Genomic DNA, 13,607 nt, shown 5'->3' with positions numbered 1-13,607 from the left:
GTGGTTCTAAACACAGACGAAAAAAAAAAAAGTGCCCTCACCTTCTCTTTGCTGCTGTTGCTGGGGCTGCTGGTGTTGCTGGGCAACCAGCGTGGGCTGCTGGGGGAAGGGCTGGCCCACCAATCCGTAGGCGGCGGGGTACGCCGCTATCGGGGGAGATAAACGGCCATGTTATCCGATTGGCCGGCGCCAACAGGTGGCAACACGGCAACGTCCAATGGGGCGCATTTATTTGGAGCCAAAATGCGTGCGGCTGAAGGTGAAAACTATAAAACGTCTGTAAAAACAATGAGCGAAACCACCGCTGTCCCCCACCTCCCTTTCCACTCTCCGGCTGTAAATCCTCCACGCTGCACATTTCCAATTCTGATGCGTGAGCGGACAACAATATTTCACAGGTTTGCCTTCCTGTTTACAAATTGCAGTACTCGGGCCAAACTGGTGTCAGGGAATACGCTAAATATTAAAGAAACAAAGACAAAGAGTGGCATGAGCATCTTGGGTAGCAAACATAAAAACCAAACATCCCTGACACATTTCTTGTTTAATATTCACAAATTCAACTGTTTTTAGTGCCCAACTCTTTGCTAAAAGAAATCACTCCAAGACACCACCAGATTGCTGACTACAAAGGAATTGGTGTTAAGGAAGTAAGACTCACGGCAAGACAGAGACAAGAAACATGTCAAGCTTAGCCCAGCACGTTAGTGGAAATGACCAAAAAAACTTTGCCGGATGCACTTGAGCAATTCCGGGTTTTTTTTTTCCCCCAGAATCAAAAGATATGATTTTTAAGGGTAATGCAATCCGATGGGTTTGAAATGCTCTAATACTATTACATCACCCTTAGCTTAAGGGGAAACTTTTTATGTAAAGCATCTTTTCAAACAAAATTACAAGGCGCTTCGTAATAACACAGAATGAACAACGAAGAAAGTATCGAGCAATTGATAGAAAAGGGAATAAGTCCGTGGAATTATAGATGATAGAGGAGGAAATACCATCAAAGGCAAGCGAGCACCCACCCGTGTAGTGCTGCATGCCGGCGTAGGCCTGCTGTAGCGGGTCCAAGGCTGCCGGAGTCTGAGCTGCAACAAAAAAAAAAAAATCGAATTGAGGTTGAAAAACTCCCCGTGGTCCTTCTACTCGTGTGAAAAAAGGCAACGATGCTCATTTGTGCATGTGCAGTGAGCGCCATACCTTGATATGTGTGAACGCCATTGGTGTATAAAGTCTCGGTTCCTTGCTGCCCGTTGGTCGGCGCGGGCACGGTGCCGTAGCCGTTGACGCCGATCGGCGGAGGGAGAGCTGGCACGGGCGTAGCCGTGATAGTCGGCGGAGTGTTCGTCCCTGCGGGCACGAGTCGCACGAACGGAATCTCAGACATGGTAGATGTACGTCAATGTTGCGTTTGGAGCTTATTTCATCGGGTACTTGCGAAGGATGCCGATACCATCACCGATACCAGGCTGTGGTAAATTGAGGGTAAAATGCCCCCCGACTGCGGCGAGACCGAGCGCCTACCCGAAGATGGAGTGATGGGCGTGATGGGCGTGGCGATGATTCCGTTGGCATTGAGCGCCGCCATCTGCTGCATCTGCACAGCAGCGACTGTGGCCACGGGGGACAAGTACGCCGACTGGGCGACCAGAGCCTGCTGTTGGACTAGCTGCAGCGGAAACAAAGATACAGTCGACCGCTTACGGCGATGAAGGAGCAAATGACGAGAGATGTGATTACGACCCCAGTTGGCGGGTTACTGGCTGTTATGCGGCGAACGGGGTTAGCTCCACTTTGCCTCTTGGAAACGAGGAGCTCCTTTGAAGAGCGCACCACTTGCCTGAGCGTTGACCGCCTGCGTGTAGGCGTTGTAGGCGGGGAAGCTGATGCTGACGGGGCTGAAGATGCCCAGCTGCGAGGCCACTTGCTGCATCCGCCTCAGACCTCGCTCCTTCTCCGTGTCGGCAAACTTCACCACCAGGCTGGACGACGCCCCCTGCCGCCAAAGCGCCTCAGCATCAATGCGGGGCTTGTCGCCATTACGGGCCACCGTCGCGTGTTTAGGAGACAATTAAGCGTGCAAGATGCTGGCAGCCAAACATTTGAAAGCACCTTCAACTCACAGGCATTGTGCGACTCCCGTGCAGGCTACCAATTGCAGCCTGGGCTTCGGCGTGTCCCTGGAATTTGACAAAAGCGCACCCTAGAGGAGGAAGAACGACAAACCAAGATCTGAAACGTCGCGTCCTGGCAGAAGGCTCGCTCGCTCGTCTACCTTTGCTGGTACCGTCGGGTCCTCGCAAGACGGTGCACTCGTCGATGCTGCCGAAGGGCTCAAACAGCCTTCGGACGTCTTCGTCGCTCTGTTGCTTTCCCAGCATCCCCACAAACAACTTCCTGTCCTCTGAGCAAGAAAACCAACAAGAAGGAAATCATCAGGAGCGCCTCGGCCAAAGAGACTCAACAATTTTTTTTTAAAAAAGACACGTGTTCTTCTATTATTTTTGGAACAATAGAGCAACTATTGATGCTAACCGTTAGCATGTCATTCCGAGTCCACCTTTCTGTTTACGCTGATCTTTCTTCCTTGAACGTCCCTACTTTCCCACCACACTTGCACCCACTTGCTCCACTCACAAAGCTGACTCCATGACAGTGATATTCTAGAACAAATTTGGACTTAATTGTACACTACAATACACTACCATACCACTCACTACTCAGGGGCATTTTTGTTGTTTTGGTAGAACGCTTCCTCTATTGTCCACCAGGGCGCAGCAGTCACTGCAGTGGAACGAGGAGACTGCAAGCGTGGAGGCTGCCAAAATCCCCTGATGACTACTCTCCAACTCTGTCTGATTCATTTGGAGTCTTAGCCTTCTCTCTGTCACTCAGTGTGTGTGTGCGTGCATACTTGCGTGCGTATCTCACCTCCTCTGCCCTCACTGTCTGCCGGTTTCACCTGGATGGGCCGATTCATCTGCAGAAGAAAAAGAAGAATGAGTACAGGTGGTCTTTGTAAACTGGACATTACAATGAGTGGCATTTGTTTGCTTTCTAATTCATTAGTGACGATAATCCAGCAAAAAATGTCAACACAATTTCACCTTTATGTCTGCTTATTGTTGCTATTTTTGATCAGAAAATGTAGAAAAAAGGCAAAAGAAATATTTCTGTGTACGTTTTTGTACTTGGCAAATCACATTTGGCATTTATCATTCATGAAGTTTGACGCAGAATGTTTGTCACACAACCTTTCCTTCTTTCCCTCTGTCAAACACACACATACATACACACACACACACACACACACACGCACACAAAATCGGAGTGGAATACCACGGGGGATAGACAAGTGACGAGATTAAGAGTGAAGGCCATCTGATCTGGATTACAGTGCGACTACGGATTAGATGAGGGACACGAGTGGGTTGAGAGAGAGAGAGGGGAGAAGACAAGAAAGGGAGAGAGAGGAAGGGAGGAGAAGGGGTGGTGGCTGAAGTGACAAAATGTGGGAAGCTAACGGCCACAGTCTATCCAAATAAAAAAATAAATAAAGAGAGAAAAACATATTTGAGAAGGGAGAGGCCTGCGGGACCCCGGCTGACTTTGGAGCGACATAAAGGGCAGATGGAAGGCCAAGAGGAACACAGGCAGTGAATGGGACCGCTGGAGAGGAGAGCGGAGTGTGTGTGTGTGTGTGTGGGGGGGGGGAGTACAGCAGGCATCGCATCGACGGAGGGATGGAGTGTGGGAGGATGAAAGCAAAGCTGGCGCTGGAGAGGATGATTCAAAAAGAGCCAGTGAGCAAGCAAGCGAGAGAGCGACAGAGAGAGAGAGAGAGGGAGAGAGAGAGAGAGAACGGGAGAGGCAAGTGTGATTCAGTCGTGACTTGCTCTGTCTAAAAAATGTCACGACAACTAAGATCCATCGCCCGGGATTTATTATGCATGCATGCGCACACATGTTCTGCATAGCCCTTCAGCGCACACACGCACGCGCGCACGCACGCACACACAGACACGCGCACATATTGCTTAGTCATAGCACTGAGGAAATGAGACGGAGTGGTAATGCCAGCGGGGAAAGAGTAGGGCTGCATGCGGGAACGATAGCAATGAAAGAAAAGTCAAGAAATGCGAGCAAAATTCCCCTGATAAAGGGAGAGAACTCCACAAAGAGAAGAAGCTCAAAATTATTTGGAGGAAAAAGGACAATATTGATTCCAAGACAAGTGAAATGAAGGACGCATCCCTTTCCTAACTGAAGCTGTATGGTGATGAGTGACAGCAAAGTAAAGACGGGAAAGCGTCCTTGGGGCTTCCTCCGAGAATTCACATGGAGCAGCGTTACGTGTGGACGCAGTAGAACGTAGAAAGCTCCCCGTGGGGTGTTAAGGCCGTTCATGTAGTGAAGCTACTAATTGAGGAGGGCGCAGCGCCGGGAGTGGCGGATCCATACGTTTGATTGATTCATCAGCTCTGAGCTGTCAACACAAGCGCTTGATCGATGACGCCGTTGTCGTCGACGGGGGCACCGTGACATATTTTTAACCTCACACCTTTCTTGAAACTTGCACACACACACCAGCGCCAGTGTTCCCAGTGACCTTGGATTCACACCACCCGTCCGTCCGTCCATCATCCGCTGCCCATTCGGGCGGCAATTTGTCTCGCGCTACCGAGTCATCGATCAGCCACGTCTTGTTCATTGATTTGAGGCCGCGCGCGTTGTAGTGAGGGCGGCTGATTGTTGCCAGATCTGTGCCACCAACTTTCAGCACGTCCATCTCTGCCTTCATCGGGCCTTTATTGCGGCGTGACCTGAGTGGGCGGCTCCTCTTACAAAGCATTTCTGCTCAAATGGCAAAGAACGCACGCACACACGCAAGACGGCGGGCGCTTCTGCATGCGAAGACAAAACAACGGCATAGGAAATCAGCCGGTTGCCGTGGCGACTGCACGACGGCACGCGCGGGCTAGGTAAACAAGGATTCCAGTTGCCAAGGGCGACCGCTGCGATCTTGTGCTAAACAAAGAATCGCTAAGTGCTTTGCCGCACACTGTACGTAAGAGCAGATTTCAGCCGCTTTGGAAGAATGAACTGTGATTTTTTTTCTTTTCTGAAAGTGCATTTATGCTCAAATTGGGGCCGTTTTTCTAGTATTAGTGAGTGCTTCAATGTCACAATACAACTTTGTTCAGGCTGTCAATTAAGTATAGCGGCCGCATGTCAGACACGCTGCGTCCTTGCGTTTTCTTTCCGTGACAGTGCACACGCGTGGAGAGCATCGCGCGCCTTTCCAGTCAGATTAGCCTCTCATTACTCACGTTCCAATTAAGACGTCATTAAGAAGAACCATCTGCATACGAGCGGGCGTTCACTCGTGTGGTTTTTCTGTTTGTTGTTTTGGGCGGCATCCGCGAGGGATGAGGAGCATGCTTCGTGAGCATGCGATGTGACGTATATATGACATATCGTAAAATGGCCGCTCGAAAGCACAACCTCGCACATGCACGCGTGAGCCCGCATGCAAACGCGCTCAAATTTGCATGCCGTGCCTCTAGTTGACAAAAATGGAGAAGCGCTCGTGTCTCCACATGCACGGCTCGCACTTTTCTCTGCGCGCCCACAAACACGTCCTCTACACACAAGAGTTAATCTTCCTCCCTTCAGTGATGCAGGGAGGATTAGGGGATATTAAATCCTCGGATTATCCAATCAAATCGTATTCTACTCGCTCCCTCCCCCACCTTGGCAAAATCAGTGGAACAAACCATTGCCCCACATCCAGCGGGAGGGGGGCGGGGGCTATTTGGAACAAGGATTAAAGGACAGTGTTAATTCATTTCCATATTTGTATTGGTTGTGTTTTGCTGCAAAACGCTGGAGGCCAATCACCTCCTGCAAAAATCAACGATGGGAGAGATTAGAGTGCACAGCATGAGAAGAGACAATTATTTTGGGTGCATATGTTAAGCGCACACACCCCTCCTCCTCTCAGCGAGCACACACTTTCACATTTCGTTTTATTTTTATCCAGCATGATTTTATTTTGCGTGATGCCCGCGTTTCCCCGCAGCCATTCTACTCCCTCTTAGCTGGTTGTTTCTTTCTTTCACAACCGTGTCACGTTCGATCTTGTTTTATAAATATGTGTTAAGCGCTGTATACACGGCGGGAGAAGAAGCGCGGATCGGGAAAGTGGAGCGCGCAACACAGCACCGCCCCCGCAAAGTAGTTGCGCGTGCACACGACCCTGCTGTTTACACTCTTTTGCAGCTGGATGAAAACGGCGGCGGAGCGGACGAGCCCCTCCTCTTCCCCATCGTGTTGGTCTTTGCATCCGCCGGGTTGCTTAGCAACCTGGCATCTCGCTCAGCCTCGTCGCCTGGTAACCGGGGTCCGCTAGCATCATAGAAGCCCCCCCCCCTGAGCCTTCCACTTTTCACACCTGAAGAGTACGTGACAACCATGCCTTCTTGATCTGCCATTTTTATTTCAAGCCCCTCCCCTCCAGAAAAATATGGCGTGAAAGTGCGCATAGAGCAGAACTAACCACCTTGTTGATTTGTCTAACATGAGTGTGTTTTTTGTCGGAGCATTCTGCACGAGGGAGGCGAGAACAGCGCTCAGTGAAATTTGATCCTTTGGATTTAGCGTCGCATAATCCAACAGGACTACGGCGGATAAATGCTCGACCTATGTGCTCGGAGCTTCTTTCTATTTTCGGTGGGGGAGTCTAAGTCCTCTGGGAAATGAGCCGAAGAATTAAAAAGGCAGCTCAAATCCATACAAATTCATGATTGCAAAAAAAAAAAAAAAAAAAAAAGAATGATGAGATTACTTTGCAGGCAGAGCACACTTGGCGAGTTGAAAAAGAGGAAACGGAAAAGTACAGAATCATGTCACATGTCTATTTTTTTTGTCCTGTCATGTTGGATTCAAAGCATTTGGGAGACTGGAAGGCATTTTTTCCCTTTTGGATCCACACTTTTGGATTTTGACATGAATGACCCCATGAGTGGGTTTCGTATAGCAAAACGCTAAGAATGCAATAAAAAATTTACAGATCAACTTTAAGCTTATTCAAGAAATGTTTCAAAAACTCGGATTAATCTTAAGCATCGACTTACAGCCAACAAATCATTGACATGACCGTGTGCCGGAACAGAGATTGCAGTCAAAAGGTCGTAGGCCAAGCGCCACCAGAGTCCTGTCACGGCCCGAATTGTCCGACCACGCACACACCAGTGGCCGACGTCTTTGTCCCAAAGTGACAGAAGTGCTGCCAGACGTCACCCCGCCGGCGGAGCCGCCTCCCGCAGACGCCATTCTTCCCCACAGCAGCCACCCGGCCCTTCTTCCACGCAAACTTTTGTCTGTCTTCCTCCTTCTCGCTAAGCCCCGCCCCCCTGCACCTCCCAGTCTCGCCCGACAGCATTCATGGCAAACCTCTTCATGAGCTCGAACGCTCCTAAGAGGCCCAGACTCCTTTTTCATCCTGACACGTTCCATTCACTCATCATATGGCTCCCTCCATACGTCTACCCACGTGCTAATGTTAGCATATACTACACATTCAGTCTCCTTAATAGCTAACTCTAACCTTGAACGTAATGCCCTACGTCAAACGTCGTTCGTCGCGCCTCATAAAAGAAAAAGTGTCATCGACGTCAAGCGAACGGAGGACAAGATGCTGGCATGCGACGAGAAAAAAAAGTCAGAATACTCAGGGAGTAAAAAAAGAAGATGAAGAAGGTGATATTGGAAAGTTGCCATTTTATAATTCAAGAGTGGGCGAGCAGGTCCACACGAGTGAATGTCGACGTACAAGAAGCTGAGCTACAAATGTTCTTGGTTGAGTGTGTGTGGTGAGTGTGTGAGTGTGTGTGTGTGTGTGTGTGTGTGTGTGTGTGTGTGTGTGTGTGTGTGTGTACGTGTGTTTGTGTGTGTGTGAGAAAGACAACGCATGGATCTGCGTGTGTGTGTTCCAAAGAGGCAGGTTCTCTCTAGGGTCAGACATTTATGAGAGGATGATTAGATTCCGCTTCATTTTTGTGGTGAAATATGAGGCAGGCTTTCTTTCTCTCGCTCTCTCTGTCTCCATGTTGCCAAATGCGCTCACACATGGCAAAGACTTTTGTATGAAACAAACAGGCTAAATCCCTATCGGTCTTCGCGATACACCAACCCCCTCCCCAAACTCAGGCTCCGCCTCTTTCGCTCCACTCACAAAACACACACACACACTTGATTCTACATTTGTCGCCCTACTCCCATCCCACACACAGCGAAGATAAAAATAGGGAATCAGAATGAGGGAAGGGGTGGGGTGGGGGGAGTGGGTGATACACATCACAAACCCCATCAGGCGGGGCGAGATAGAGGTGGAGGAGGAGAAAGGAGAGAGAAAGAGAGAAGAGAGAGAGAGAGAGAGAGAGAGAGAGAGAGAGAGAGAGAGAGAGAGAGAGAGAGAGAGAGAGAAAGAAAGAGGGAGGCAAGAGGAAGCACGCTTGCTTTCTAAATTGAAAGTGCAGCAGTAAGCAGTGAAGGGGAATAGTAAACAGTGCTGCTGACCACATAAATATGCTAAATTAGCCCACAAAGTCGCCCTAGTGGATAATTGCTCATCATGGCTTTGCCCCGTCGGGAGGCCTCCTGCCGGGCATCTTCCATTCCAAGTGGAAAAACACGCGCCAACTTACACGCTTTGCACGGCCTGTACGTCATATTAGTCGTTCTTTGCAGAGGATGAAGAATACATGCATGTGAGTATTGCTACATGTGCTGCAGCACCATTTGTGCTCAGATCTCCATGACTTAATGGTCAAAAAGGGAACAACACTGCCGCATAGATACTAATTGTTGGCCCATGCGCCGATCAATGGACAATATCAGTAAAATTGGTCAAAGTCAGTCAGATTGATTTATATGAAGGTCCCAATTGCTTTTTCAGCTGCAGTAATAGTCGTCGTTTTTCCAAGAGGCGAAACGAAAATGGGCCCACGAGCAGTCTGAAATTGTCAACCTACATATGTTGCTGCACCGTTTATTTTTAAATACACACTTCTTCAATGTTTGTAACCAACTAGGGATGATTAATACCACCTTTTTTTCAATTAATACAATGATGAATATAATGACAATTTTTTTGTTGCCATTTGCGCCACTTGTGTCATTGTTTATAATTTTCTTGATGACACAAAATCATCGGTGATGATACGACTGCCGCACAATGGCTAACCGGGATCCGCCTCAAACCCCTTTCGCGGTTGCCGCTAGAGTATTGAGTCAGTCCGCGCACCTTTAAATCAATAGCGCGACTACAAAGTGCATATTTTCACAAGCAAGTGCATTGATACATTGCTGCTGGAACAATGATGCGGATTAATAATTTAGCAGGCATCCAATGTGTCATGGGAAGTGAAGCACACGTGTGTGTGTGTATATGCGTGTGTGTGTGTGTGTGTGTGCGTGTGTGCGTGTGTGCGTGCGTGCGTGTGTGTGTATAGGCTAGGCTCTAATTAAAGAAGAGCGTTCCCAGGACAGCAGTGAAGCATGACAGCACATACCTGCTAAGCTGCTTATCACACTTTAATTTCACCTACACGAAGATTTGGGGAAGTCAGCGTGACTGAGCCAAAACGCGTGTTTGTATGTGGCGATTGTGGAGCGACTCTCAAGTGGAACAAAGATGAGGGGAGCGATAACAGGCCAGGGAGGAGAGAGCGGATTTGAGAGAGTGAGATCAACAGCGGAGAACAAAAGGAGGAGATAAGGAAAAGATTACAGAGCAGCTGCAGGCCGCCAAAGATCGTGATGGGGGAGAGCGAGTGAGCGAGTGGCCGGCCGAGAGTCGAGTTGATGACGACGTGCGGATCACGTCCGCTTTTGCCTTCTTTTGCGTGGGCCTTCATTTGCATGGCTTTCACGCGGCATGTACGCAAAGTGGACGCAGAAGCACTGGCACTGGAGGGGGGGGGGTAGGGGCACTGTCCTGAAATTTGTCCTCTCCATTTAACCCATGCCCGTGTGATTTTGATCCATCCCCTGGGGGAGCAGTGAGCAGTAGCGGTGCTGCGCTCGGGAATCATTTTGGTGATCTAACCCCCCCCAATTTCAACCCTTACCGCTGAGTGCCAAGCAGGGAGGGAATGGGTCCCATTTTTATAGTCATTGATTTGACGTGGCCGGTGTTTGAACCCACAACCTTCCAGTCTCAGTCCCACTCTACCACTAGGCCACTGAGGTGGCATATGTGTATCTTGTTCGTAAAGCAATATGGTGGCAGGAGGTTGGCGGTCTGTTTCCAAGGTCAGAGGTCAGAGTTAAGCCATGAGGTTGAAGGGGCTTTTTGAGTCTTTGAGACTGACGGCAAAGTCAAAGCTTGCTTTTTAGATGGAGTTTGGATTTTGACGCCAGTCAAAGTGAAAGCAGAAGTTTATACTCATGCCCGATGATTTGAAAAGGCTCAGCGCCATCTCAAGGCACCACTCAATGGAAGTTTGGGGACCGATATGAGGCCGAGATCTAGATCATTGACTTCATATCCCAGAGGGAATATTGCCGCCACATCAAATATGGCAAAACATGTCCCAGTATTGCTTTTCAGCCACTGAGCCTGATCAAATCTCTGCACGTGCGATTTTATTTCCTTAGAAGTAAACAGAAGGTGCAGAATGGAGGCCATCTGCCCATCTGCCTCTTTCTCGTTTGCTCTTCTCCCAGCCGGGTTCGGACCGACTCATCGTTGAATGGCACGTATACACACACACACACACACGCACACACACGGACACACACACACACACTTCAGGTCCTCTCGTCCCATGATGAGCACAGCCGGCACCGGACTATGAAAATGAGTTTGTGAGAAACTAATCATGCAGCTTAACAAGTGGAGCTGTGGAGGAGGCTGCGAGTGTGAGCGTGGCTGTGTGTGTGGGGGGGGGGTATTGTGAAACGGTCAAAAGGGTCAACTAATCAAGAGGAGGGGAAATTAAATGAAGGGTGAGGGGGGACGGAAGCGTAGAGTGGCGGGGGTGGGAGGGGCGTCGATGTAGAGAGGAAGATTTAGGAGAAGGGTCGCCATAAGTGACTGTGAAATGAGAATCAGAGGAAAACGAGAGGCCGGGGCGGGGAAGAGGACATTAGGGAAAAAAGGCACATGAAGGCATAGCGGGGAGACATTGCGGGAGAAAGGAGCCAGGGGTGGCCAGATTATGCCGGCAAATTGCGCCGGCGCTCGGGAGAGAGAGTGCTGGACATAAAGATGAGCAGAGGACAGATCGCGGATCATGTGAATGCAAAAGGAGATAATGAAAGGGACGAAGTAAAGGTGAAATTCGCTCAATCCCGGCACAAAATGCAGGTAGACACGAGCGATGGCAGATGTTGGAACATTTGTTGCGTCACCAACCACGGAGCCAAGAAAACCATTCCTTATTTGCCAACAACTGAGTAGAAAGCCGAGAAAATTGTAACAGGGCAAGGGCACAGTGGTAAGTTGATCACGTCTTTTTAAATTACGTTTAAATTAAATTTACGTCTTCCAAAGCATAAAACTGACAGCATTTGTTGTACTAACATGCCATTCTAAAAACTCATGCTAACAATGTAGCATTCGTGGCTAACTTTGGCCCATTCATTCCGCTTAAGATAGCTTAGCATTGCTAACACTGCTATTTTGGTAAAGGTTTTTGTCTGTAAATGCGCCAGGCAGAAGGAAGAATAATAAAAAAAATCATCAATTCAACGTATCAGGAGGGGGAAAGGTCAGCGGATGAGTCGAAGGCCGCAGTTGGGAAATGAATTTGACAGAAAGGTCAGCCCCCTCGGAGGGGCCCTAATTGGATGAACTCCGCATGTCGCCTGCCGCCTTTGTATGTCTGACATCATGCCGTGATTCCGACCGGGGGCCGGGCTCGCCCGTGTGTTTGTTGCATGTCAAGTTGCATGAAGGGTTCGGACGGCGTGCGCGATTCGCAAGTGACTTACCCCCGGTAGCGTTTTCTGCTCGTGCAGGGCGCTCTGGGCTTTCAGCGCCGACTCCCTCGCGCAGTACGTCAGGAAGGCGCATCCTGTCACAAAGACAACAGTGAGGAGCCAGGAGGGAGGAGGAGGCCGCTTCAGGCTCAAATATTCTATCGGATTCCCCCCTACATACGACCCCACTACAGTGTGACTGAAGGACTCCTGCAGGATTCCCACCCCTCCCACCCCAGATGACTTGTCAGCTGCCACAAGGGACTTACAGATATGAATATTCACATTCATGCACTGCAAGGATGGCTAAGAGCAGCATGATGATGCACTTTAGAGCAGAGGACACCGCACGGCACGCACGTCACGGCACGCACGTCACGGCACCACATACGTGTGCGCGGGGTCGAGCGGGCCGAGCCGCCGCACAATCACTCACTGATGTCTACGCTGGCTTTATATACCAACCACGAGGCATGCCTCACGATCACTCCAAATACCCCTTCCCCCCAACCGCTGCTTGCCTACGGGCTGTACCTGCGTCTGCATGTGTGAGGGAGGCTGGCCGGAGCCGTTTACTACACCTGTCACCAGCACTAAGACAACAAGATTGGCAGCAGGTTAGCATCCCGGTAACAGCCTGATGAAGAAGGTACGTAGGGCAAAGAGGAAGACGAAACGCCGTGATCGGGATGGAGGGATGGGGGTGAGGGAGGGAGGAGAGGACGGAGGTTCGGACGACAGCAGAAGCCACAAAGTGGATGGAACTTGCCAGAAGCAGCTGTCGAGATGACTCCCGCAAAATGTCCTGGGCCTCATTTCAGACTGCGACAGAGCACCGCGGTGACTTCAAGTTTATATTTTCTTGGCAAACACGTTTTTTCATACGAAAAGATGCCCTTTGCGTCAAACAGAACTTTTTGTTCTAGTACTAAAGGGAGCCGCGCGACTCTTTGGCTCATCGATTCACGGTTAACTTGATTGTCCAGCAGTCGTCAGTTTGTGAGAGCAAAGCGATTGAGTTTTTTTCCAAAGATGACATTTGCAGCATGCATGTTTACAAGGGACGGACAAGAGACACACGTGCATGCACGCATGCACGCACACGCATGCATCTTGTGGTCCATCTCGTTGCTTTAAGAGGAGCTTACTGTGACTGAGCGGATTCTCAAAGCAGCAGATTCTTTTGCTTGTATCACACGGGCTTACAGGCCCATTACCCTGATTGGCGCGTACAGCCTAATCTGCCTCATAACACACGCGCGCGCACACACATGAGCACGCACACACCCCTCTGACATCTCGAGTTTGCCTGGCCTTCTCTTTACGGATTCGAGTTGCAAGAGTTTGCAGAGCGTTGCGTGTTTTTCCCATGTCATGCCGCAGGAGACGGAAGGGGGCGTGACCGTTTCCATGGCGACATCTATCCGCCAATGCGATCCGTGTGCTCACCTTTGTGCATCCCCGTGTATTTGTCCTTGATGACGGTGAGCTCGTAGATTTTTCCAAACTGCTCAAAGATGGGCTTGAGGTCCTTCTCCTCCAGATTCCGAGGAATCTGCCCCACAAATAGTTTGATGGCGTCGGCCTCCTTCATCGGGACGGAGCGGGGCGGGGAGGGG

At 49.8% G+C, this 13,607-nt stretch overlaps 1 protein-coding gene across 1 annotated transcript in view; it reads right to left on the bottom strand.

Moving 5' to 3' along the window:
* Positions 1 to 13,607, bottom strand: part of celf3b (cugbp, Elav-like family member 3b) — a 14,193-nt gene extending 586 nt beyond the window's left edge. The window contains exons 1-10 of the mRNA XM_085917446.1: positions 13,438 to 13,607; positions 12,001 to 12,083; positions 2,932 to 2,980; positions 2,276 to 2,404; positions 2,124 to 2,203; positions 1,832 to 1,996; positions 1,525 to 1,699; positions 1,201 to 1,350; positions 1,026 to 1,088; positions 42 to 146 (exon numbers count right to left, since the gene is read on the bottom strand). Of these exons, the coding sequence (XP_085773572.1) occupies positions 42 to 146; positions 1,026 to 1,088; positions 1,201 to 1,350; positions 1,525 to 1,699; positions 1,832 to 1,996; positions 2,124 to 2,203; positions 2,276 to 2,404; positions 2,932 to 2,980; positions 12,001 to 12,083; positions 13,438 to 13,582 (1,144 nt within the window). The 5' untranslated portion in view covers positions 13,583 to 13,607. The remainder of the gene's footprint in view (positions 1 to 41; positions 147 to 1,025; positions 1,089 to 1,200; positions 1,351 to 1,524; positions 1,700 to 1,831; positions 1,997 to 2,123; positions 2,204 to 2,275; positions 2,405 to 2,931; positions 2,981 to 12,000; positions 12,084 to 13,437) is intronic.

The sequence above is a fragment of the Syngnathus leptorhynchus genome, chromosome 8 (genome assembly GCF_054491065.1).
Source record: "Syngnathus leptorhynchus isolate UIUO chromosome 8, UIUO_Slep, whole genome shotgun sequence".
Classification (NCBI taxonomy): Eukaryota; Metazoa; Chordata; class Actinopteri; order Syngnathiformes; family Syngnathidae; genus Syngnathus; species Syngnathus leptorhynchus.
This window is presented reverse-complemented; position numbering and strand designations above follow the sequence as displayed.